At 43.8% G+C, this 27,169-nt stretch overlaps 2 protein-coding genes across 4 annotated transcripts in view; one reads left to right on the top strand and one right to left on the bottom strand.

The window, feature by feature from the left end:
* The window catches only part of stac (SH3 and cysteine rich domain), a 71,472-nt gene extending 61,249 nt beyond the window's left edge, over positions 1-10,223 (top strand). For both annotated transcript variants that reach the window (XM_080480842.1, XM_080480843.1), the window contains exons 9-11: positions 3,737-3,788; positions 4,107-4,244; positions 9,065-10,223. In XM_080480842.1, the coding sequence (XP_080336968.1) occupies positions 3,737-3,788; positions 4,107-4,244; positions 9,065-9,163 (289 nt within the window). In that variant the 3' untranslated portion in view covers positions 9,164-10,223. The remainder of the gene's footprint in view (positions 1-3,736; positions 3,789-4,106; positions 4,245-9,064) is intronic.
* Positions 10,224-23,907: 13,684 nt separating this feature from the next.
* Positions 23,908-27,169, bottom strand: part of tonsl (tonsoku-like, DNA repair protein) — a 47,897-nt gene continuing 44,635 nt past the window's right edge. For both annotated transcript variants that reach the window (XM_080479271.1, XM_080479272.1), the window contains exon 28: positions 23,908-24,303. In XM_080479271.1, the coding sequence (XP_080335397.1) occupies positions 24,107-24,303 (197 nt within the window). In that variant the 3' untranslated portion in view covers positions 23,908-24,106. The remainder of the gene's footprint in view (positions 24,304-27,169) is intronic.

Genomic DNA, 27,169 nt, shown 5'->3' with positions numbered 1-27,169 from the left:
ACCGAAACCGGAAGTCCTACTGCATTAGCTCATGGTGGCTAGGCTAGTTAGCTTGTGGCTAATGCGTAGCCACAAAAAACCGCGAAGTATTGTCTTTGAACCAGATATCAATCAGCACCTTCCTCACTACTTCTTCCTCTTTACTTCTTCCTCACTACTCTACGTCTGAATGTGAGATATTTTACAAGTTTTTCTTTCTGCGTCTGCGTCTTCTGATTCCTGCGATTAGCTTTGTTTGTTTACTAGCAAGAATGCATTACGCACTATGACGCATCTTCTCACCCGACCCTCTGGAAAGATCGTTTGTAAAGGAACCGAGACCGAGCTTCTGAAGGGGACCAGAGATCACTTGTTGGCTCCGGTTGAGTTCGTCGGCGGTGGCAGAGTTTGCTATGAGCGAAGTGGGCAGCGGCCCAGGGCGCAAACTCAACAAGGTCACACCGTGAACCGGCTCAGATACGGTCATGTGACACTGCCCCCTGTCTGCGCAGGGAAGACAATATGACTGTGGAGCGGAGCAAATGTTTAGGAATGTGGGCGGAGTTCAATGTTTGCATTTATGGTCTGGAGATTGAAACGGAGAGAAACTAAAGGCCCATTCATACTCCATTAAACAAAAAGAAAGTTCGGCACTCCAGGGTCTTGCTGAACATGCGCCATCATGTGTGCAGAGAAGACCATCCTTGGCGAGCGACTGGGAGTGGAGGCGGGGCTATTTGATGTTCGCCCAGGGCGGAAAACCAGCCAGGTCCACCACTGTTCGTGTTCCTGTGGCCCAAAGACAAATCCGGTCCAGACCAAACGGGAATGTGAACACGCCCTGAAACGAAAGCCTGCCTCAGGGCTCTGTCCTTCCCCACAGTTATGATGCAGTCATAAAAAAAAACAGGACAATTACCAGAAGCATGTGGCACCTTGTGTATTTGTGTCCAGTGTGTTCACACTGCTTCAGTAAAACAGAGTTTGAAGTGGTTTTGGGCCTCTCTCACTATTCATCTTGCAGATTCTATATATAATATATAATATATTTCTTGATTTAGCCTTTCTTTTCTCCATTTGATATGATGGATAAAAACACGACTGTTCCAGTGATGAATGTTGTGCAACCACACCTTTAATAGACAGAACCAAGCAAACAAAGTGGATCTTCCTTTATCCAGAAACATTCTGGCTTCACTGTGTTTTCGGTTCTGTGTTTTCTGTCCTCGCTGTTTTCTGTCATTTTTTTCTTTTCCCTGTCTTTTCTGTCTTCACTATTCCACAGAAGGGGCCTTCATCACAAGTCCTCCACATTGGGTATCATTTCTTTCCTCTTCCTTATTTCGGGGGATGATTTAGGAATAACAGAGCAGTTGTCGTCTCTCCATCGTCCAACACTCTCATTCACGCGGAAACAGAAAATGAAACATTTCAAGTTTATCTTTTTCATTGCATCAAATTAAAACAGCTGACACATGCCTTCACTTTGCTGTCATCAGGCATTTACAATAGCAGGTGCTTTGCTTTTCTCACCAACAATAACCAGTGTTTTCTGAGTCACAGTGTTTAACAGCAAAGAAAACCAAGCAACAAACGGATGAAAGAGGAAAATTACGCAAAGCAACATTTCCCTCCACTGCTGCTGCTGCTTCTGACTTTTATTGGTCACATTTTGCTGTCGGCTTTGAACAGATGGTTGCAATTGTGCAGCATGCGGTGATTCAATGATTCATGCATTTCCTGGATCAAGTGGAATTACTTACAGCAATAATGACCCAGGTTCATCATGTCTGTGAATACAGGCACCTTTCCCTGTTCACTACATAACACATGAACCCTGAAAACATTCTTCTCTGTGCAAAGTGTTTCTCCCAGCAGTGTCAAACATATGGCCGGGGGCCACCACCGGCCCACCAGTGTTCAAACCTTCATAGTGTCAACATTGTAAAGAAATATTAAAGAAATACCAATAAATGCTGTTTGTGACTGAATCACACTGTTATTCAGAGAAGAGGAGTCTGTCATCATTTGTTCAAACTCTCAAAATCATGTTCCTCTTTTGTTGTTGCTTCTTTGTTAATTCATGTTCCTGCTTCATCTTACTGTCTAGATAGAGCTGCTCAGGCTGGTTTAATCTAGAAAATCCTGTTACTGTCTAGATAGAGCTGCTCAGGCTGGTTAATCTAGAAAATCCTGTTACTGTCTAGATAGAGCTGCTCAGGCTGGTTTAATCTAGAAAATCATCTTACTGTCTAGATAGAGCTTCTCAGGCTGGTTTAATCTAGAAAATCAGGTTACTGTCTAGATAGAGCTGCTCAGGCTGGTTTAATCTAGAAAATCATGTTACTGTCTAGATAGAGCTGCTCAGGCTGGTTTAATCTAGAAAATCATGTTACTGTCTAGATAGAGCTGCTCAGGCTGGTTTAATCTAGAAAATCATGTTCCTGTCTAGATAGAGCTGCTCAGGCTGGTTTAATCTAACAACAGTTGGAAAGTATTTGGATCAGTGTGATAACTGCAAATAATATATGTATGTAGCACGAACAACAATATGTTATCTCTCCCCCCTCCCCCTCCCCCTCAATCTCTGTTCTGTTCTGTTCTGTTCTGTTCTGTTCTGTTCTGTTCTGTTCTGTTCTGTTCTGTTCTGTTCTGTTCTCTTCTCTTCTCTTCTCTTCTCTTCTCTCTCTCTTTGAGCGTCCCCCCCCCGGTCGTGTCCAGCAGCCATACCAACTTCTAATAAAGCAGCAACAGGAGGAGACTCCAGGTCTCTTCCTGTTCTAGAGTAAAATCTGTTCTGACTCCAGAAGGTTCTAGATCACATCATGTTGTTGGCCCAAGCTGCCGAACAGGACAAGGGGGAGAGAAAAAAGAAGAGAAGTGGAGTCGAGCTAACAGATCAGAGAAACACTGGGACATCAAACATTTCAGACTCACAAATATTTCACAATGTTTCATTATGTGTTGCTTTTCGAAATGCATTGAATAATTGAAAAAGACAATAGGAGCTTCCAGAGGAGATCATGTTTGTTGGACATTTTATTCTGTACCTGAAGGCGTCTTTAACCCTTAACAGGTTTTAACAGGTTTTTTTTGTTTGTTTGTTTTTTACATTTCACTCTAAAACTCAATTAAATGTTATGTTACTAATAAAACAGTTGGAAAGTGTGAAACTGAACCTTGTTTCACAACTGAACCTTGTTTCACAACTGAACCTTGACCATTACTTCCATGTTCTGTTTTGTCGTCCTGATCACCGCCTGGTCCGAGTGTCCTGCAAAAAATATGTTTGGATCAGAAAAATTATGTTTAATTCAAACTAAAGAAACAACTGAAAGTGACCATCATAAAGGGTTAGAAATAACATCATTGGAAACGATTAAATTACTTGTCTTATAATTTACCTCGTTCAGGCTTTTATAAAAATGTTTTGAATCGTTTGGAGACTTTTTTTAATGCGCTGAAAACAAAGGTGAAATGTGTATTTATTAAAGATCTTGTGCTTCTGGTCTTACTGGTCCTCTCTGAGCTCCTTGTGAAATCTGAACTGAAATGAAACTTAGAGAGTCGTTCATCCATTCTTCTCTCAGCATGTGCTCTCATATATAAAACAATCCCTGCAGCACATTTATGTGTTTAATTTCACCAGAAACTCTTCAAACATGGAGAAAAGGTCAACGGCTGCTTTTATGTTTCTCTGCAGGAATCAAGTGTTTGATGTGACTGAAACACTCCCGTCTTTGTTTGATTCTTGCAGAGCTGGTGACAAGATCCTGGTGGCCGACGACTCCAATGACGACTGGTGGAAGGTCAGCGTGAAACATCTCAGCACCACATTAAAGCAAAGGTTGACTTTGTCGAGCTGTGATCAGGACTCTTTGAGGAGTTTTCTTGAAAATAGTTTAAAAGAAAAGGAGCCCTGAATCCGATGAGGAGGTAAACAAGGAGCTAAATGGCAGACCAACATCAGCAGTTGTGCGACCAACTGTTCACAACCTTCCTCACACTCACTGGAGAGTTTAGAAAATCAGCGCTTCTCACACCGTCAGCTTTTCACTTCATATGTTCTGCTCACCTGTCTTCTTCTCCTTTGCACCTTTGATGAAAAGTGTCTCTTCTCGGATCAGGGAGTCATCGAGGACAGGATCGGTTTCTTCCCAGCAGCCTTCGCACATCAGCTGCACGCCGGCGACCAGGTCTTCAGGTGTAACAGGACCTTCATCGGTTGCAAGGAACAGGGCCAGATCACCCTGAAGGAGGGACAGGTACTGTGAGGAGGAGGAGGAGACAGGAGGGAAGGAGGAGGAGGAGGAGACAGGAGGGAAGGGAGAGGATAGGAGATCAGGCATGCGTTCTTTTTCACAGCAAAGTTTATATGTATGAAGAGTGAAATGAGCGGTGCGTCACACTAACTTCCTGTCTGGCATTCGTACATTCCTACAGCTGTTGGTGCTTTGGTGACATTTAGAGGCGAAGCTGGGAAACTGTTGTAATCGGCTGCTCTTCTACATGAAGAAATTAGATTCCAGGTCTATTGACAGCAGAGTTCATCACCACTGAATGCCAGAGAAAAGAGGGCGATAATATGGTAACAACCGGAAAGATGCTTATCCTGTGAAAAGGTTGAGCACTGGAGATAGCTGAGCAAAAAAAATAATTGCTAGTGTTGGGATTTATGGTTGGTTATTAGCATTAAATTACTGTAAGTAATAGATTACTGAAAGTAATAAATCACTGGAAGTAATTTATGAAAATGTTTAATTATTAGTGGAAGTAAACTATCATTTACTCATTAACAACTCTGAAAGTAATTGATAATTCAGTTGAAGTTAATAAATGATCAAAAATAATGTATTAACGAAAATGATTAATTGTAATAAATTCAGTATTTATTCATTAATAATAAAGGGGCACCACCAGAGAATCTAGAAATAGCTAATTACCATAATATCAGTCTCATCTTGTAACAGACTGTTACAAACCAGTGAATGTCAACAATGGATAAACAATAATCACCAGGAATTGTTCAATTCAGCATAAACAGGCATTTATTTAGAAAAATTTATCCATAAATCAACACATCTAAGTATCAAACGTCATCGGACAGGGAGATCTAATCTACTAAACAGCAAACACTATGTACAAAGTGTGTGTGTGTGTGTGTGTGTGTGTGTGTGTGTGTGTGTGTGTGTGTGTGTGTGTGTGTGTGTGTGTGTGTGTGTGTGTGTGTGTGTGTGTGTGTGTGTGTGTGTGTGTAATGACCTCGAACGTCCACCAGGTGGAGGCAGACTTCGGGGGGTCAGTGCACGTGTGAAGTCGGTGTTAGTAAGAGAGGGAGAAAAGAGAATGAGAGTTCTGGTGAGAAAGTTTGTTTCTGATTACCAGTTACTTTTACCAGTTACTTTTACCAGTTACTTCACACAGAGATCGGAGTGGCTTCTGGAAGCCCACCTGGATCTCTGGTGTCTGAGGTGAAGGAACGGAGTTTAGTACTTGCGATGGTGGGACAGGCGTACACAGGTAGACGGCTGCGTGCGATGGTGGCACCATCAGTCTCTACACCCTCCTGTAGCTCCACCAGGCACCTTCAGTCTCTACACCCTCCTGAAGCTCCACCAGACACCTTCAGTCTCTACACCCTCCTGAAGTTAAACCAGACACCTTCAGTATCTACACCCTCCTGAAGTTAAACCAGACACCTTCAGCCTCTACACCCTCCCGAAGCTCCACCAGACACCTTCAGTCTCTACACCCTCCTGAAGTTAAACCAGACACCTTCAGTCTCTACACCCTCCTGAAGCTCCACCAGACACCTTCAGTCTCTACACCCTCCTGAAGTTAAACCAGACACCTTCAGTCTCTACACCCTCCTGAAGTTAAACCAGACACCTTCAGTCTCTACACCCTCCTGAAGTTAAACCAGACATCTTCAGTCTCTACACCCTCCTGAAGTTAAACCAAACACCTTCAGTCTCTACACCCTCCTGAAGCTCCAACAGACACCTTCAGTCTCTACACCCTCCTGAAGTTAAACCAGACACCTTCAGCCTCTACACCCTCCTGACGCTCCACCAGACACCTTCAGTCTCTACACCCTCCTGAAGTTAAACCAGACACCTTCAGTCTCTACACCCTCCTGAAGTTAAACCAGATAGATCACTGCTGCTTCAGGACATTCAGAGACATAAAACCAGTCGTAGCGTCCTCTTCACCTCACACAGCCATGTAAGCTTTTCAAGGAGCTACGAAGCTAACTGTGAAAGCTAATGTTAGCTTCATACTGTGACAGGAGAAACTTGCAGCCAGTTAAAATACGAAACGTCATCACAGCCAATCATAATGTGTAACGCCATCACAGCCTATCATAATGTGTAACGTCATCACAGCCTATCATAATGTGTAACGTCATCACAGCCTATCATAATGTGTGACATCATCACAGCCAATCATAATGTGTAACGTCATCACAGCCTATCATAATGTGTAACGTCATCACAGCCAATCATAATGTGTGACATCATCACAGCCAATCATAATGTGTAACGTCATCACAGCCTATCATAATGTGTAACGCCATCACAGCCAATCATAATGTGTGACATCATCACAGCCAATCATAATGTGTGACATCATCACAGCCAATCATAATGTGTGACATCATCACAGCCAATCATAATGTGTAACGCCATCACAGCCAATCATAATGTGTGACATCATCACAGCCAATCATAATGTTAAACATCATCGCCGTGCGCGGGTTCAAACCCCACCCCGGACAGCTCTGGTACCTACACGGCACTGCCGTGTGCTGCTCATGCGTGTTCCAGCGGTCTCATGACTATCAGTCATATTTTAATCATATTTAACTTGTAACATCACTACTGTACGAGCGCCGCAGCTCGTTAAAATGTGGGAGTGCAGGCTTACGTGATGCACCTGAACGCATCACAACCAGACCAACAAAAACTCTCTTTTATTCCTGGAACAGTTCAGAGGAATGTGTTTCTGAAAGTACTGGAGGACAGAAATAAACTGCAGTTCAAAAGTTTAAATGCAGCATCACAGACGTGTGGCTGCTGTGAGGGGGCGTGGCCTGCTGCCAGGGGCGTGGCCCGGTGTGAGGGGGCGTGGCCTGCGAGTTCAACAGCTTCTTATCGGAGTATGGAACGTCATTTTGTTCGGCAGTGCGGGGTGCTGCCGAACTTTCGTCTTGTTCTTAGGGAATATGAATTGGCCTTTAATACAATCCGTCAATCTCAGATTAGCACCGCCTTTTTCTCCATTGACGGAACTCACAGGTCTTTTTCACCAGAGATCTCAGCGGAGGAGAGCCGCGATGTGTGATTGGTAGTTGAAGAAAACAATCTGTGACTTGTGTGGAAGAACTTCACATTGATACAGGTGCACAGATATGATTTTCACCAGATGTACTGCAACAATTGGAGGAAAAATATCAGCATGACAGTTTTTTTAATCTGTGACTTGTAAAACAGGATTTGTGCTCTTGTAATTAAGAATTTGGGACTGTACGTGTGGCGTTGTATTTGTGGAGAGAAAAAATTCTACAGGTACACAAAACAATTCTACAGGTACACAACTCACGGTACACAACTACAAATTCACTTTTTCAAGTACACAAACCTTTTTCACCAATAATACCTCCATAGGTAACAAACAAGTTACTGCAGCCAAACCAGACCAAACGAGCGTGCACAGCACCAGTCAGCGCTTAACAATCCACGGACCAACAGGAAGGGAGCTTTTGTCTGGGCAGCGTTGTTAAATTAGCCTGAAGCTAATATAAGCTGTGTTTTCCTGTGCCGCTGATAACGCTGCAGCCGTATGCGTTCACGCTCACCATCGTGAGTACAAAACCCCATTCCTCCACCTCAGACAGCAGAGACCCGGGAAGACTACCAACAGCCACTCCGATCTCTGTGTGAAGGAATCGGAAATGAACTTTCTCGCCCCGCCAGAACTCTCCTTCTCTTTTCTCCCTCACCGACTTCGAGCGCACACACCACTAGCGCTCGTCACTGTTATCTAATCCAGATTAGATAAACGCTCACACACACAGTCACAAGTAGCAACCAAACTGCTACCTTGTGCCGTCGGACACATCAGAGTTCTAACTGCATGTTACGACATCCAGCATTCAGAACCGGGCCGACAAAGCCGTCCAGTCATTATGGTGACAGTTTCGCGTCAGGGAAACTGTGCCGCCATTTTGGCTCTGTGAGAACCCCATCAGAGCCGCCATCTTGGATGAGTATACCAACTCATTAATTACCTGATACCCTCCAGGGGCTGCCACGGTCATCACCCTGAACCTCCAATGTCTGCATCCCTCTGGTGGACGTTTGAGGTCATTACACCCCTCCAAGTCTTCCTCCACCTGGTGGACGTTCAAGGTCATTACACACATCCACACTTACTCATACATGCACACATACCCTCTTTGTACATAGTGTTTACTGTCTCGTAGATTAGATCTCCCTGTTAGATGACATTTGATACTTAGATGTGTTGATTTATGGAACAATTTCTGAAATATTTATTAATTAATACATTTTTGTAAAATAAACCTTTTTCCAAATGACACTGATATTTTGGTAATTAGCTATATAGCTAACCACTTTAATTATTAATGAATAAATAACAGATTTTCTTCTTTTATTGTTGCTTCTTTGTTAATTCATATTCCTGCTTGAAAATCATGTTACCATCTAGATAGAGCCCCCGGCCAGCTCAGTAGGTAGAGCATGAGACTCTCAACCTAAAGGTAGAGGGTTCATGTCCCACGCCCGGCGCCACCTTCCTGTGGACTCTCCACCTTCCTGTGGACTCTTCACCTTCCTGTGGACTCTTCACCTTCCTGTGGGCTCTCCACCTTCCTGTGAGCTCTCCACCTGCAGGAAGGTTCTTAGTGGGTCAATGTGATCTGGGTGACAGTGCTCAGACTGACATTTATCACTTCATCAGGACACCAGCACTGGTGCATGCTGGGTGATTTTATGAGGAGCTGGATTTAAATCATCACCTCTGTGATATTCTGGAGGATAACAGATGTGTTTTTGTGTTTCAGATCTGTGTGAGCAGTGAGGATGAGCGCAGCGGCTTTGTCAGAGTGACGAGTGGAAAGAAGAAAGGCTTCGTGCCCTGCGATGTTTTGGAAATGGTCTGACCAACACTCAGAAGTCAAGAGGGGGAGATGAGCTGGAGAGGGCCAGTTCACCTCGTCACTGACCTCCTCCCGTCGCTGCTGGTCTAGTGTACTCTCAGGACAAGGACACCAGCTGACACCAAGAGCTGCTCACTGATTGAGGAAGGAGATCACTGTGTCACTGGATTTAATTTATAGAGGCTGAGTTCTCTCCTGTTTTTCTTTTCTGCTTGACCTTCTGAAAGTCCAGCTGTAGCGTATATGATGGTTGTTTTTCCAAGTTTCAGTACATTGATTGAATTCTTTCTTTAAATAGTTCATGTTATATTACTGTAGTCATCACACAGCTCTCAAACAATAATTTTGGATGGAAACATCCCTGGGATAAGGAGTGAAGAGATCAGAATAAATAAGTTATACAATAAGATAAGTCTGCAGTTAAGAATCCTGTGATTAAAAGTTAATTTACGAATGTTTTCCTGTGATGCAGGAATAACACAATCAAAGGATTCCAGGATCCCCGGTCTTCCAGAGATACCACCTCTCACCCCCCATCGCCGCTGGCTTTTATATAACGGCGATATTAATTCTCAACAGACTGAAAGCAGCTGCTTCTGATAGAAACTGAAGTTTCATTTCCAAAAATACCAACTTGTATTGTAGCTGCACAATCTGCTTAATTCATCATGAAAAGTTTGTATTTAAAGTATGTGTAGTTTTTTTCCGAGGATTCATTGTTTTTTGCGGCGAAATCTTTGCTTATTTCCTGCAATCTAATCAGAAGGAAACGGAAATATGTGAATATGATCATTTGGTTAGATCTCCTGGGTAAACCTGTGAGCGTGTAAGAAAGGCAGATTTCTTTGTGAAATGTGTTTTTTCTCTTCCTCTGAATTGTTGCAGGAGCTGCGTGGTATTAGATATAGTATATCTGTTCAAGGCTGTTCTGCACTGAAGCTTGGCTGTACTGAATGTCCCAGAAAGCTTTATTATACATAATGTATGAACTAGAATAAAAGGACTGTTTTATTCACATTAGTCCACAGTTCCTCTCTGAGGTGTCTGAACCAATAAAAATGGTAAAACAAATTATTTCTGTAATGACAAAATATCTAATCTATATTTAAGTACACCCAGACATACAGTGGGGCAAAAAAGTATTTAATCAGCCACCAATTGTGCAAGTTGTCCCACTTAAAACGATGAGAGGCCTGTGCGTTTCATCATAGGGACACTTCAACTATGAAAAAAAAATCCAGAAAATCACATTGTCTGATTTTTAAAGAATTTATTTGCAAACTATGATGGAAAATAAGTATTTGGTCCATCACCAAAGTTCATCTATACTTTGTTATATACCCTTTGTGGGCAATGACAGTCCAAATGTTTCCTGTAGGTCTTCACAAGGTGTCCACAGTGTTGCTGGTACCTTGGTCCAGTCCTCCAGGCAGACCTCCTCTAGAGCCGGGAGGTTCTGGGGCTGACGCTGGGCAACACAGACTTTTAACCCCCTCCACAGATCTTCTATGGGGTTGAGACCTGGAGACTGGCGGGGCCACTCCAGGACCTTGAAATGCTTCTCCTGAAGCCCCTCCCTTGTTGCCCCGGCGATGTGTTTGGGACCATTGTCCTCCTGGAAGACCCAGCAGGACCCATCTTCAGTACTTCCTGATGGAAGGAGGTTTTCACTCAGAATCTCACGATACACGTCTTCATTCCTTCTGTCCTTTACATGGATCAGTCGTTCTGGTCCCTTTGCAGAAAAGCAGCCCCAATGCATGATGTTTCCACCCCCATGCTTCACAGTAGGTCTGGTGTTCTTTGGATGTACCTCAGCATTCTTTCTCCTCCAAACACGACCAGATGAGTTTTTACCAAAAGGTTCTATTTTGGTTTCATCTGACCATCTGACATTCTCCCAATCCTCTTCTGGATCATCCAGATGTTCTCTAGCAAACTTCAGACGGGCCTGGACATATCCTGGCTCGGGTTAGGGGGACACGTCTGCAGGATGTGAGTCCCTGGTGACGTGGTGTGTTACTGATGGTACCTTTGTTACTTTGGTCCCAGCTCTCTGCAGCTCATTCCTCCGTGTGGTTCTGGGACTTCTGCTCAGCGTTCTAGTGATCATTGTGTTCCCACGGGGTGAGACCTTGCGTGGAGCCCCAGATCGAGGGAGATTATCAGTGGTCTTGTATGTCTTCCATTTTCTAATAATTGCTCCCACAGTTGATTTCTTCACACAAGCTGCTTGCCTATTGTAGATTCAGGATCCCAGCCTGGTGCAGGGCCACCATTCGGTTTCTGGTGTCCTTGGACGGCTCTTTGGTCTTGGCCATAGTGGCGTTTGGAGTGGGACTGTTTGAGGGTGTGGACAGGTGTCTTTTATACTGATAACCAGTTCAAACAGGTTCTATTAATACAGGTGGAGGACAGAGGAGCCTTTTAAAGAAGAAGTTAAAGGTCTGTGAGAGACAGAAATCCTGCTTGTTTGTAGGTGACCAAATACTTATTTTACGTATTTATCCTACAACGTGATATCCTGGATTCTTTCCCCCCATTCTGTCTCTCATAGTTGAAGTGTCCCTATGATGAAAATGACAGGCCTCTCATCTTTTTAAGGGGGACAACTTGCAAAATGGGTGGCCGACTTAATACTTTTTTGCCCAATTGTACTTATCCACACACACACACACACACACACACACACACACACACACACACACACACACACACACACACACACACACACACACACACACACACACACACACACACACACACACACACACACCTCGTATATCTGATTAACGTGCCTGAAAAGGAGTTGGAAGAGGTAAATCCTACCCCTCTCCAATATTTAATAATTACCTTTCTGTATTAAGAATAGTTAGTACTATACATTTAAATATAACAGTAAGAATGCTATCTAATATAGAAGACTTATATATACACACATGCTATATACTGTACATATACAGTAGAACCTGTGACGAGCGGACCCGGTAAGAGCAGGGACACATATTTAACTGCTTCCTGAGTGTCTGTTAAAGGCCCAGTTCTAAAATGAGTTGATGTGAATGCGATTTGCTTCGTAAAACATCTGGAGGTGTCAGATGGTGTTCAGTCATGTGTGTGATGTAGACTTTGATGTGATATCTGTAGGATTGCGAGTTAACTAGTTAGTAAAGCAAAGATTAGCATGCAGACCCTGTGTCTGTGTGGCAGAGCTAACATTGGTTACCTGTTGGTTACTTGTTGTTAGTTACCTGGGCCCGCTTGTTCAAAACCCAGTTATCTTTTAACCAGCTGTTAATACATTTAACCAACCGTTAACTTAAACAGCACTATCATCTTGCTGTTCAAAACTGGGTTAACTTTAACTAGGTGTTATCTTGACGTTAAAGTTAACGCACCTCCGGACCTCCGCTAACTTTTTAACAGCGTGGTTAACCCTCGCCATGGCGTTCACTGGCAGAGCTGCGTTCATGATACCAGCTCAACAAAGGAGTTACGCCTCTATGGAGCCCCGGAGTGGCCATAGAAAAGAAAAATTATAAATAATAATAATATATACATGTTCACCTGGCTAGCTCAGTAGGTAGAGCATGAGCCTCTCAGTCTCAAGGTAGAGGGTTCATGTCCCATCTCTAGGTAGAGGGTTCATGTCCCACGCCGGGCGCCGCCTTCCTGTGGGCTCTCCACCTTCCTGTGGGCTCTCCACCTTCCTGTGGGCTCTCCACCTTCCTGTGGGCTCTCCACCTTCCTGTGGGCTCTCCACCTGCAGGAAGGTTCTTAATGGTGAATGTGATCTGGGTGACGGTGCTCAGACTGACACCACCACCACCCGGGGACGGAGAAGTGGGAGAAAATGGATGGAGGGATGGATGGAATAATATATGCATATATATATATAAAACGAGTGGAAATGAGATTTTAATTAGCAACCTCAAATTAATAACTGGAGACACCGAGTTACTATCTCGTTCCATCATATTATATTTTTTCAGCAATGCCGCCTCCATCCCATCATATTTGCTGTTATGAGGCTTTGAGATCAAATGATACGAAGCACATTAGATGTTGGTGTTTTCTAACTAAAGCATGTGAAATACAGACGTGTTAAACTCACCTTGGTCTAAACAGAGAAGATTTCATTCTCAGCAGCTCCAAATCACGTATTCCCTCTCTATCATAAAGAAATGAGTTTGGCTCTTATTTTCCACCATTCCAACATTCCATAATGTTGGGATTTATGGTTGGTTATTAGCGTTAAATTACTGTAAGTAATAGATTACTGAAAGTATTAAATCACTGGAAGTAATTTATGAAAAATTAAAATTATTAATGGAAGTAAATGTCATTTACTCATTAATAACTCCTAAAGTAATTGAGTAATTACTTAAGAATGAATAAATTATCAAAAATAATTTCTTGATGAAAAATTATTAATTTGAATAAATGTGTTATTTATGTATTAATAATAAATCGGGGCACCACCAGATAAACTGTAAGTCTCGTTTGTCAAAGGTTTATTTAAGTTAGTTAATATTTCTGTGTAAAATATAACAATCTTAAATAAAAGGGAAGGTGTGAGATCCGAGCACAGACTGTTACAAACCAGTGAATTGTCAACAATAAATACACAATAAATACACAATAAATACACAATAATCACCAAGAAGTGTTCAATTCAGCTAACAGGCGTTTATTAACAAAATGTATTAATTCATAAATAATTCGGAAATCATCTCATAAATCAACACACTTAAGTATCAAACATCATTTAACACGGAGATCTAATCTATTAAACAGCAACACAGGCCTCCGTCAGTGTCTCCAATATGTTTGCCCCACTCAGCAGCACGCTGGTTGAGAAGGACACGCTGGTTATTGGCTCCTCTATAGTGAGACACGTTAACCTAGGACAACCAGCAGCCACAGTTAGCTGCCTGCCTGGGGCCAGAGCAGGCGACATAGAGTCCCAGCTAAAGCTAATGACCGAGAGTAAACAGAGATTTAAAGGGATTGTAATCCACTGCGGTGGAAACAACGTTCGCCTGAAGAAGTCTGAGGTCCTCAAAGCTAACGTAGAGGCAGTGTGCACATACCGCGGACCATTTCAGACGAAGTAGTTTTCTCTGGCCCCCCCCCCAAACCTCATCAGGGACCAGATGTTTAGCCTCATCTTTTAACCGCTGGCTGTCAGGGTGGTGTCCCAGTAACTCGGTAGGCTTCATTAATAACTGGAAGTCCTTCTGGGGCAAGCCTGGTCTCATCAGGAGGGACGGCATCCATCCCACGTTGGATGGAGCGTACCTCTTATCTAGAAACAGAGTTAAAAGCTTAGCTCCTCCATCCTGACGTAGCAGAGTGGGGACCAGGCAACAGAGTGGCAGTCCTACACGCCTCTCTGAGTTTCCCTCTGGGCAGTCACCAACCATAGCTAACTTAGTTAAACATCCCATAGAGACTGTGTCTATCCCTCGGACCACCACAAGTATAAAACTATCTAAACCTAGGAAAACTACTTCTAATGACTACAAAAACTTCATCCGTATCAAGTGTGAAACTAGACAAAATCAAGACAAACAAATGAGATGTGGTTTCCTAAACATGAGATCTTTATCATCCAAAGCTCTTCTAGTCAATGATCTGATAAGTGAACACAACATTGATCTCTTTGGATGAACAGAAACCTGCTACGTAAAGATGAGTATGTTAGTCTAAATGAAGCCTCCCCTCCAAGTCATACTAACACTCAAATAGCTGGTGGAGGTGGTGGAGGAGGGTGGAGGCAGCCATCTAGAACTCTCACTTACTAATTAATATTAACCCAAAACCCAACTTTAGTTCTTTTGAGAGTCTGAGCATGACCATGCCACACCCGTCAAATAAAATAGTAAATTCTGTAGAATCTGTAATCATTTCTCGTCCTCCTGGACCTTCTTCAACTTTTCTAACTGAATTCTCTGAATTGTTGTCAGATGTAGCCCTGACTAAAGATAAGGTTATCATGGTAGGAGACTTCAATGTTCATGTTGACCTAGAAAATGATAGTTTCAGTGCAGCTTTAGATCTACACTTGACTCTCTAGGTTTCTCTCAGGTAGTAGACGGGCCTACCCAGAAACATCTCCACACCCTAGACCTTATTCTAACTTATGGTTTGAATATAGAGCATCTGACCATCTCTCCTCACTATGATTTCCTGTCAGATCACTTCTTAATAACCTTTGACTTTGTTCTAAATAGTTCTACCCCTCCGGTTAAAGCCGTGTTAACCAGGTCTCTCTCTGATAACAGAGTAACTAAATTCAAGGAAAGAATTCCCTCTGCTATAGAATCAGTAGTGGATCTTCCTGACCCGTATACTGTTGCTAGCTCAGACATTGAATACCTAACAAACAGTCTGACAGATATGCTAAAAACAACGCTAGACGACATAGCTCCTCAAAAAATGAAACTGAAAAAACAGGAAAAGTCCTCCCCATGGTTTAACTCATCAACCCGCCAGCTTAAACAACGCTCCCGTAGATTAGAAAGAACTTGGCGTTCAACAAAAACAGAGCTAGATTATATAGCCTGGAAGGATAGCTTCAAAACTTATAAGAAAGCTCTGAGTAGAAGTAGAACTAATTACTACTCATCCTTAATAGAGGAAAACAAAAACAAGCCCCGCTTTCTTTTCAGTACTGTAGCCAAACTGACCAAGAACCAAAATAGTGTTGAGCCCACCATTCCTATCAATATATGTAGTGAGGACTTCATGAAGTTCTTTCAAAATAAAATGACAAGGCTTAGGGATAACATCCATCAAACCCTACCGTCCGTTAGCCCCATAACAGAGGAACTGGTTAAACCTAACAGTCATCTGGAATGCTTTCAGCAAATACAACTAGTCCAACTAAACTCCCTTATTTCTTCTGCTAAACCAACTACTAGCCTGTTGGACCCAATTCCTACTAGAATTCTGAAAGAGGCACTGCCACTAATCAATAATTCTATACTGGCAATTATTAACCAGTCTCTACCAATAGGCTATGTGCCCCAATCCTTTAAACTAGCAGTTATTAAACCTCTCATTAAGAAGCCAAACTTAGACACAAGCCTTCTCTCAAACTACAGGCCCATCTCCAACCTTCCTTTCCTGTCAAAGGTTCTGGAGCAAGTAGTGGCTAAACAACTCCAGGATTATCTGCAGGAGAATAATCTGTTAGAGGACCTTCAGTCCAGCTTCAGAATGAACCACAGTACAGAGACTGCTCTGCTAAAAGTTACTAATGACCTTCTAATGGCCTCAGATAGAGCTCTTCTATCTGCTTTACTTCTTCTGGACCTTAGTACTGCATTTGATACTGTCCATCATAATATACTCTTAAGGAGATTAGAAGATGGCGTCGGCATTAAAAACTTAGCCTTAAACTGGTTTAAATCATATTTATCTGACCGCTTTCAATTTGTTCATGTAAATAACAAATCTTCAATACATGAAGGGGTCCTGTGTGGAGTACCACAAGGCTCCGTCCTCGGACCCATATTGTTTAATCTCTAGATGTTACCACTCGGAAATATTATTAGGAAACACAACATTAACTTTCATTGTTATGCAGATGATACTCAGCTCTATTTATCAGTTAAAGCCAATCAGGCCGACCAACTTGTTAAACTAGAGTCCTGCCTCAGGGACGTTAAGTCCTGGATGTCTATCAACTTCTTAATGCTCAACACATCCAAGACTGAGGTTCTAATCCTAGGTCCTAAAAAGCTCAGGGATTACTTTTCAGATAGTCTGATTACCTTAGATAATATTACCTTAACCTCTAACAGTGATATTAGGAACCTGGGTGTTATTTCTGATCAGGATCTGTCCTTTATGTCCCATGTTAAACATGTCTCCAGGACAGCCTTCTTCCATCTAAGGAATATTGCAAAAATGAGAAACTTCTTGTCCTTCAAAGATGCAGAACAAATGCTTCCTGCCTTTGTGACTTCAAGATGAGATGATTGTAACTCCCTAATGTCAGGATGTCCAAACTCCTCTGTTAGGATCTTCCAGCTAGAGCAGAACGCTGCTGCAGGTTTACTAACCAGAACTGGAAGAAGAGAGCACATCTCCCCAGTCTTAGCATCCTTACACTGGCTTCACATCAAATCTAGAATAGAATTCAACATCCTTCTGATCACATCTAAAACTCTTCATCACCAGGCTCCGTCCTATATGGAGAAACTTCTAGAAGGGTCTCACCCTCCACGAGCCCTTGGCTCTGAGGATGCAGGACTGTTGGTAATCCCTAAAGTCCTTCAAAGTAAAAGAGGAGGCAGGAGTTTCAGCCATATGGCTCCTTTACTCTGGAATCAACTAGCAGCCTCGGTCCGAAGGGCCCACACCATTAGTTTATTTAAGAGGAGACTAAAAAGCTTCCTCTTTGATAGAGCTTCTCATTAGGAATAAAATAGGAGCACTAAGTTGAGCTGCTCTAGGCCTAGACTGCTGAGGGGATTTCCTCTCTCCCGTTAAAGGGAGGAACTCTACATTTGGAGCTTCTGTTTCTTGTCTTTCTTTCTTTCTCTCTGTGTAACAACATTACTGGAGCCACCAGATCCTGACAGGAGGGGAGCAGGATCCAGGGGATCAGACCCAAGACTCCCAGAGTGGAGTTACCACGGTCCTACTACCCGACCCCCCCACAGCACCGGGACCCCCCCACAGCACCGGGACCCCACCACAGCACCGGGACCCCCCCACAGCACCGAGACCCCACCACAGCACCAGGACCCCCCCACGGCACGGCCCTTAAACTCCAGACTGAGATTGGTTCATCATCAGACCAACGCTCATCATAGACTTTTCTTAGTATTTGTACTTCTCTGGCCTGTCTGCCTCTCTCTCTCTCTTCTATTCCTCTCTCTCTCTCTCTTCTATTCCTCTCTCTCTCCCCCTCTTCTATTCCTCTCTCTCCCTCTTCTATTCCTCTCTCTCTCTCTCTCTCTCTTCTATTCCTCTCTCTCCCCCTCTTCTATTCCTCTCTCTCTCCCTCTTCTATTCCTCTCTCTCTCCCTCTTCTATTCCTCTCTCTCCCCTTCTTCTATTCCTCTCTCTCTCCCTCTTCTATTCCTCTCTCTCTCTCTCTCTCTTCTATTCCTCTCTCTCCCTCTTCTATTCCTCTCTCTCTCTCTCTCTCTTCTATTCCTCTCTCTCTCTCTCTTCTATTCCTCTCTCTCTCCCTCTTCTATTCCTCTCTCTCTCCCTCTCTTCTATTCCTCTCTCTCCCTCTTCTATTCCTCTCTCTCTCTCTCTCTTCTATTCCTCTCTCTCTCTCCCTCTTCTATTCCTCTCTCTCTCTCTCTCTTCTATTCCCCTCTCTCTCTCTCCCTCTTCTATTCCTCTCTCTCCCCCCTTCTATTCCTCTCTCTCTCCCTCTTCTATTCCTCTCTCTCTCCCTCTTCTATTCCCCTCTCTCTCCCTCTTCTATTCATCTCTCTCTCTCCCTCTTCTATTCCTCTCTCTCTCCCTCTTCTATTCCTCTCTCTCTCCCTCTTCTATTCCTCTCTCTCTCTCTTCTATTCCTCTCTCTCTCTTCTATTCCTCTCTCTCTCCCTCTTCTATTCCTCTCTCTCTCCCTCTTCTATTCCTCTCTCTCTCCCTCTTCTATTCCTCTCTCTCCCCTTCTTCTATTCCTCTCTCTCTCCCTCTTCTATTCCTCTCTCTCCCTCTTCTATTCCTCTCTCTCTCTCTCTTCTATTCCTCTCTCTCTCCCTCTTCTATTCCTCTCTCTCTCCCTCTCTTCTATTCCTCTCTCTCCCTCTTCTATTCCTCTCTCTCTCTCCCTCTTCTATTCCTCTCTCTCTCCCTCTTCTATTCCTCTCTCTCTCCCTCTTCTATTCATCTCTCTCTCTCCCTCTTCTATTCCTCTCTCTCTCTCTTCTATTCCTCTCTCTCTCCCTCTTCTATTCCTCTTCTATTCCTCTCTCTCTCTCTCTTCTATTCCTCTCTCTCCCTGTCCTATCCCATGTACTTCTCCCCCCAACCGGTCAAGGTGGATGCCCCCCCCCCCCCCCCCCCCCCCCCTTCCAGAGTCTAGGCTCCGCCCCCTTTCTTCCTGAAGAGGGACTTCTTATGAACTGTTCTTCCTGAGAGGGAGTTCTTCCTGGTTTCCTCTGTTGCTTGTTCCATCTGCTGCTCTGGAAGGTTTAGTTGGGTTCTGTTGTTCTCTATCATTGTAAGAGGTTCTGGAAGGTTTAGTTGGGTTCTGTTGTTCTCTATCATTGTAAGAGGTTCTGGAAGGTTTAGTTGGGTTCTGTTGTTCTCTATCATTGTAAGAGGTTCTGGAAGGTTTAGTTGGGTTCTGTTGTTCTCTATCATTGTAAGAGGTTCTGGAAGGTTTAGTTGGGTTCTGTTGTTCTCTATCATTGTAAGAGGTTCTGGAAGGTTTAGTTGGGTTCTGTTGTTCTCTATCATTGTAAGAGGTTCTGGAAGGTTTAGTTGGGTTCTATTGTTCTCTATCATTGTAAGAGGTTCTGGAAGGTTTAGTTGGGTTCTGTTGTTCTCTATCATTGTAAGAGGTTCTGGAAGGTTTAGTTGGGTCCTGTTGTTCTCTATCATTGTAAGAGGTTCTGGAAGGTTTAGTTGGGTTCTGTTGTTCTCTATCATTGTAAGAGGTTCTGGAAGGTTTAGTTGGGTTCTGTTGTTCTCTATCATTGTAAGAGGTTCTGGAAGGTTTAGTTGGGTTCTGTTGTTCTCTATCATTGTAAGAGGTTCTGGAAGGTTTAGTTGGGTTCTGTTGTTCTCTATCATTGTAAGAGGTTCTGAGATGTTTGTTGATGTGATTTAGAGCTTTACAAATAAAACTGAATTGAATTGAATTGAATGTACAAACCGTCCCCCGACCAGCTCAGTAGGTAGAGCAGGAGACTCACAATCTCAGGGGTAGAGGGGTTCATGTCCAACGCCGGACGTCACCTTCCTGTGGCCTCTCCACCTTCCTGTGGGCTCTCCACCTTCCTGTGGGCTCTCCACCTGCAGGAAGGTTCTTAATCGGTGCATTGTGATCTGGGTGACGGTGCTCAGACTGACACCCCCGCGACCCGGAAACGGATAAGCGGAAGAAAATGAATGAATGTACAAAGAGTGTGTGTGTGTAAGTAAATTGTATTTCTATAGCACTTTCCACAGACACAGAGTCACAAAGTGCTTCACAGTAAAAACAGATAAGAGAAAAACCATCTTAAAAATACAACAAATGCTGAGAGTCAGTGGCAGCCTGGGACGATTAGACTAGAATGTTTTAGCAAACAAATGTGTTTTTAGGCCCTTTATAAAGATGTCCCCTGAGTCCAGAACCTTTTAAAGATGTCCCCTGAGTCCAGAACTTTTTAAAGATGTCTCCTGAGTCCAGAACCTTTTAAAGATGTCCCCTGAGTCCAGAACTTTATAAAGATGTCCCCTGAGTCCAGAACCTTTTAAAGATGTCCACTGAGTCCAGAGAGCACAGGTCCAGTAGGAGTTCATTCCAAAGTCGGGGCGCAGCAGCTTTGAATGATCGGTCTCCCCGAGTTTTAAAGCAGGTACGTGGAACCTTTAACAGGTTCTCCCAGACGATTTGAAGTTCCGAGTCGAGGTGTAGGGCTTCATGAGGTCAGCAATGTAAGGAGGAGCTGGACCATGTAGGGCTGAAGCGTTAGCACCAAGAAGCTCAGCAGGGAGCCAGTGAAGAGATCTTAACCCAGGGGGAAGATGGTTCCTCCTGGCGCTGCTGGTCTAAAGTCTGGAGGCTGAGTTCTGGACTAACTGGAACCGAGCAGCTCTTCTTTGTTGAGGCTGTGAAGAGGCGCATATGCATAGATAATCATTTGGAGCTCTTCTCTGGACATCATGAACCTGAGCTCAACAATAAATACACAATAATCACCAAGAATCGTCAATTCAGCTAACAGGCGTTTATTAACAAAATGTATTAATTCATCAATAATTCTGAAATCATTTCGAAAATCAACACACTTAAGTAACATCTAACATGGAGATCTAATCTATTAAACAGCAACACTATGTACAAAGAGTGTGTGTGTGTGTGTGTGTGGGGGGGGGGGGGGGGGCTGGAGTGATGAGGGTGATGGGTGTAATGACCTTGAACGTCCACCAGGTGGAGGCAGACATCGGCGGGTCAATGTGAGTGGGTGTAATGACCTTGAACCATGGGTAGATGAGTTGGGATCCTCATCCAAGATGGCAGCTCTGATGCGGTTTCAAAGAGCCAAAATGGCGGCCAACGTGGGGCGTGCGGCGGCGCGCAGAGGGAGAGCGCAATGACTTGCGTCCACCAGGTGGATGTCAAGAGGGATTGCGATGACCCACGCGACCACTAGAGGCGTTTGACTCGCTTCTTCTGGGGACGCGGCGGTTGCTTAGCGACCAGATAAACAAGACGTCCATCAAGCGCGCATGCTTTAGGGCGGTCTCGGAGCGAGTTAGTCTACCAAGGGCGTAACGAACGGGCGGTTCCATTGGCCCGGTTCTGAGCACCGGAGTTCTAAGTGGAGGTCGGGACCTGCAGTTAGAACTCTTGTGATCGAGGCAGATGTGCTCTTGCAGCAGATAACAGTTGGTTGCTACATGTAGTTGTGTGTGTGAGCTTATCTGGAGCAGATAAGACGAGCGGCAGCGGACGCGCGGGGCTCGCTCGAATGGTGTTAATGAAAGAGAGAGAGAAGCTGCACGGCTGGAGGGTGCGAAGTTGGCTTGCAGCTGTGTGGGTCCCGTTGCAGCTGTGTGGTTCCCGTTGCAGCTGTGTGGTTCCCGTTGCAGCTGTGTGGGTCCCGTTGCAGCTGTGTGGGTCCCGTTGCAGCTGTGTGGTTCCCGTTGCAGCTGTGTGGGTCCCGTTGCAGCTGTGTGGGTCCCGTTGCAGCTGTGTGGGTCCCGTTGCAGCTGTGTGGGTCCCGTTGCAGCTGTGTGGGTCCCGTTGCAGCTGTGTGGGTCCCGTTGAAGGAAAAGGAAAGACGGACAAAAGTACTTTTCCACGGCTTCTCCAGCTCGTCCTGCCAGTTGGGAGTGTTCGGGCCCAGTCCGTGTGAGTCCACACGCGGCCCTTTGTGTCCCCATACGAAGATCTGCGTCTGGATCAACGCGAGTCCGTCTTGGAGACGGTTGAATTTTCGCGTGTTGGACTTTTATAGTTGTGCGTCATGGTCCGACCCCTGGTGTGGTCAGGCTGCATCTAGGCCAATCTCCTTGGGCTGGTCTCAGGTTTCCAGACCATGGGTGTGGCGGAGTTGGTGGATTCCACTGGCAGTGAGTTTCAGAGATGCAGCTCCCGAGGTGGAGGCCGGGGGCCCCCTGGTGGGGGGGTCACGTGACCAATGGCAAATTTTTCTAGTGGTGGCCACATGTTTCTTTGTTCTCAAAGAGACGTGGTCAACCCCCCCCCCCCTGTCCGGAGTGGGGGTGAGACTGGTGGTCTCGGCCCACCATTGACAACCTGCCGTCGTCCCTCACCAGTGACGACATGCACCACAGCGCTCACAGAAATGTTTGTAGATGTTTGCTGTTAATCCGTCTGGGTGTGGAGATCGGTAAGAAGCACTTTTTGTAACGATACGGTTGAATTCTTAAATTTTCAAATCCTCCTCACAAACATTTCTAAAGTTTTCATCAATTACAGGAATCCGGTCCTGTATCTCACTGAAAAGTAATCCAGCCTTTTGTTTAGAATCAGATGTAAACAGGTTGCTAAAGAAGTTCCACATTCCGCTGGCTCTACGGTTGGGTTCTAAGCATGCCCTCCCAGTCATCATTAGTGTGAATTGTATTTCTTTTCTTGTCTGTATTTTAGAATTTACTGAAATCTGTTTTTCTCCTTTAATCCACCTTGCTCTGGACCTTATAAATGCTTTCTGAGTTTTATTATCCACCTACTTTCCACTTTACTTGTGCTTCATAGAACTGAACATGATCCATGCAGCCATACAACTGACGGCATTTCACAATTTCAATACGGCAGCAACCATGTTGGGGGATGGCCGCACACATAACGCTGTCATATGGAATGTTGTACTGGCAGGGTTTCAATTCTTGAGAGTATGCATTGCACTCTGCACGATTATGTACTACTGCCTCCCACCGACAGTGGCGCTGTGGTGGTAATTTGGAACAAAATGGCGGCCATGGGCGGAAGTGGGCAACTTGAATGCTGCACTCGACATATTGGGAGATAAGCTCAGAATTCTGAGATTAAAGTAAAAAAATCTGAGATCCATGTCAAAATTATGGAATAAAAAAATTTCAATTCCAAGGAAGAAACTAAATTCCCCGAAAACGTCTTATTAAAAAAAAAAAGGAAAAATTCAGACATTAAATTTAAATCAGTTTTCCAAAGTTGAAAGCTGAAGTGAAAAAAAAAGAAGAAAAAAAAGAAACAGGAACTGAAATTCTGATTAAGAAAAATAAAACATTTGGAGTATAAATTTAAAATGTATGTAACCTGTGGTTCAGCTCAGCTCAAAAAATGTCAAGTAAAGTTTAAGAAAATAAACTTAGATCGAAGACTCGTTGAAGACTTGAAGACTCGTTGAAGACTTGAAGACTCGTTGAAGACTTGAAGACTCGTTGAAGACTTGAAGACTCGTTGAGTGAGTCACCCACATCTTTAGCTGAAATAAGTTCTGACCCGATCCTTTTAAAGAGACAATGGGCTCACAGATCACGATCAGTTATTGTTCAGAAGTCAAGTCGAAGAGACGATCCCTCCCAAAAACAAGAAAAACCAAACTGAAGTATCATGAGTCACTTTAATGGTTTTTCATCTGGACAAAGATCAATGACAAACACACAGATCACAAGGAGGCATAAATAAATCTGACATTTACCGGTTCACATTCCGTCTTTTGTTTCACACTGAAGTCTGTCGCCTCAAATGAGGACTAATTCTTTGAGTGTCAGAAGGAAGAAGATCAGGACAAGCAACGCTGTTCAGGACGAGGCCACAGAAAGGAGGAACTTAGTGCTTCTGTCCACGGAGGCCCCTCGTGGATCCGTACGGTCCCAGCTCTGCTTCAGGGCCTGGCGGTCCAGCTTGTTCAGGCTCTGAGAGCAGAGCCGCAGGTCCAGGACCATCCGGGACAGACCGTCCACAGCCTGAAGGTCCCAGGGACCAGAGACCTGGCAGCCTGCAGGAGCAGCAACAACCTCACAATCATTGGAGAGGCACGATTTGGATTCATCACTTTCTCTGTCAGGAAAACTGCACAAAATGAACTTTTGGTGTGACAGTGGTAAGTGTTCACCATTTAGTTTAGTTTGGTTTAGTTCTACTAGGCTGGGGGCCATCGCCCCAAACCAACCCTGACCAGAGGAAGGAAAGCGTGACGAAGAAGAAACACGACTCATTGATCGGTCCCAACCAAAACAGGAAGTATCGCTGCTTTAGCCCATGGTGGCTAAAGGCTATTAGCTCATGGTTAGCCACAAGCAACCCGGATATAGGAGTACTTTAAATAGTCCCTCCTATATCCTTCCTGTCCACTTTCCCTTCACCCCCTGGAAAAAGTGTTAGCAGACTTCCTAAAGGAGTTAGGAAAGGCCATCACGTTGTTTTGACAATCCGACTGCATTTCCATGAGGTGACGTGATAGTAATCTGACGGCGGCGCAGGTTAGTGACGAGTGCTGTGGTGAAAAAACTAGACATTTCTATCACGTTCCCCTGTGCCTCTAACCACTGATATAATCTCAAATATCACACGGTTTGAATTGAAATGAAAGAAAAACTTTCTACCAGGAACTAAAGTGAAATGGCTGCCACATGAAAAATAACAAATGCAAACTGAGAATAGGCTCAAAAAGTTTACCGTGTTTATTTTACAACATCCGCATAACATTTAAAGTTCAGAAATGGTTTTAGATTATCTAAAGTTGTTCAAGGCAGATTATTGCATTAGTACGTTAACATGATCTGCTTTGAGTCATCCTGAGTTTCCCTGAACGCTCCGATCAGCGGGTTCCTTTAAATGTTGTCGCTGCAAGGAATTGTGGGGGAACATGATCTCCTTTCCTTTGGTAAGGGATGCATCAGTGGTTCCTAGGCTAAAGGAGGTTCTATAGGAAGCATCAGTGGTTCCTAGGCTAAAGGAGGTTCTATAGGAAGCATCAGAGGTTCCTAGGCTAAAGGAGGTTCTATAGGAAGCATCAGAGGTTCCTAGGCTAAAGGAGGTTCTATAGGAAGCATCAGAGGTTCCTAGGCTAAAGGAGGTTCTATAGGAAGCATCAGAGGTTCCTAGGCTAAAGGAGGTTCTATAGGAAGCATCAGAGGTTCTAGGCTAAAGGAGGTTCTATAGGATGCATCAGTGGTTCCTAGGCTAAAGGAGGTTCTAGAGGAAGCATCAGTGGTTCCTAGGCTAAAGGAGGTTCTAAAGGAAGCATCAGTGGTTCCTAGGCTAAAGGAGGTTCTAGAGGAAGCATCAGTGGTTCCCAGTCTAAAGGAGGTTCTAGAGGAAGCATCAGTGGTTCCTAGGCTAAAGGAGGTTCTAAAGGAAGCATCAGTGGTTCCTAGGCTAAAGGAGGTTCTAAAGGACGCATCAGTGGTTCCTAGGCTAAAGGAGGTTCTAAAGGAAGCATTGAGCCTCCTTTCGTTAGCTTATTGAGAATTCAAACGTTCCTCATCACGTAACACTTCCAGGGTGAAGGAGAAGTAGATAGGAAAGGACCAGACCAGATATCAACAGTGTTTCTTTTGGCAGCCATTTTAGTTTTAGTCTTTGGGATGAAAATGTTTATTAGCTTAAGTCACATTTTAGTCATTTGCGTATGTGATAGTTTTAGTTTTAGTCGACGGAAACTCAAAAAGTTTCAGTCTAGTTTTAGTCTCAGTCTCAGTTTAGTTTCAGCAAAAACAAAAAAGCAGAAGTCTTAACAAATTAATTAATTGTGAGCTTGTAGATTGGCTATTTTCACAAAAACAGTAAAACCTGTGATGTAGGGACATTGAAGACAGGTGTCCTCTCTTCAGAGGGACGGGTCACGAGGACAAAAACACTAAATATGTGTTATGGTTATTTAAAAGCACATAACTGAACCAATACAAAGACTATACTATATATATATATATATATATATATATATACACATATATACACAGACATATTTGATAATTATTTTGTATACATCTTATATACATGTATAAAAAATAATTATCAAATAAGGTTTAATGTACTTCAGGGACCACATACAGTCCAGTTCCATCCTCAGTAGGCTAGACTGGTATAATATTACTATAATAACTTTTAAATTTACACTTCAAAGTTTTTCTTTGTTGTGGTCACAGTGGACGTAATGGAATTATCTATATTTTTGCAAGATCAAACAGTTAGTACTGAAAATAATTACAATTTCAACATAAAGTCCATCTTAATGAAACATTCCGGTGAAAAACACAATGAAATGTCAAAAAACAACAACTAGTATAAATCCTCTATAAGCTCCTTGCTTGGTGGGACAGACTGGAGCCTCTTGGGGGGGTTGGCCCTCGGGCCTCATGTCCTCTGCTGTTCACTGAAAGTGAAACTTTGGTGCGCTCAGAGGACGCGTGACGTCAAAATCGTCATCCACTCTGTGCTACGTGGGGTCTGCTCCGACCCTCTGCGGTCGTCCTCATTAAGGTGTGTTAACAGTTAAGTATGTGTCCGTGCAGAGTGACGTGTCCGTCCAGTACAGGGTGTCCACTCTTACTGGGTCTGCTCCTCAAAGGTTCTACTGTAATTAATTAATTTATAGTTCTGATCTTAGCTCTGTAGAAACTACCATTATATTATCTGGCTCTGCAGAGGCTTCATATCCGGGCAACTTACACACTAGTTAATAAGCATTGAATGAGGGAGAAGAGGCTCGGTTCATAAACTAAAGTTATTGATGAGACAAATCAACAAGAGATTGACTCTTAACTGTTTGATTATGTCATTTTTAGTTTAGTCAAATTAATGTATTTAATTTACGTGCTTATACTCCTAATTTAGCATGCTGTTGCAGAGCAGAGTAGGAA

This window comes from Lipophrys pholis, assembly GCF_963383615.2.
Source record: "Lipophrys pholis genome assembly, chromosome: 14".
In the NCBI taxonomy this organism is placed as follows: Eukaryota; Metazoa; Chordata; class Actinopteri; order Blenniiformes; family Blenniidae; genus Lipophrys; species Lipophrys pholis.
The sequence above is the reverse complement of the archived record's forward strand: the minus strand, read 5'-3'. Positions and strand labels throughout refer to the sequence as shown.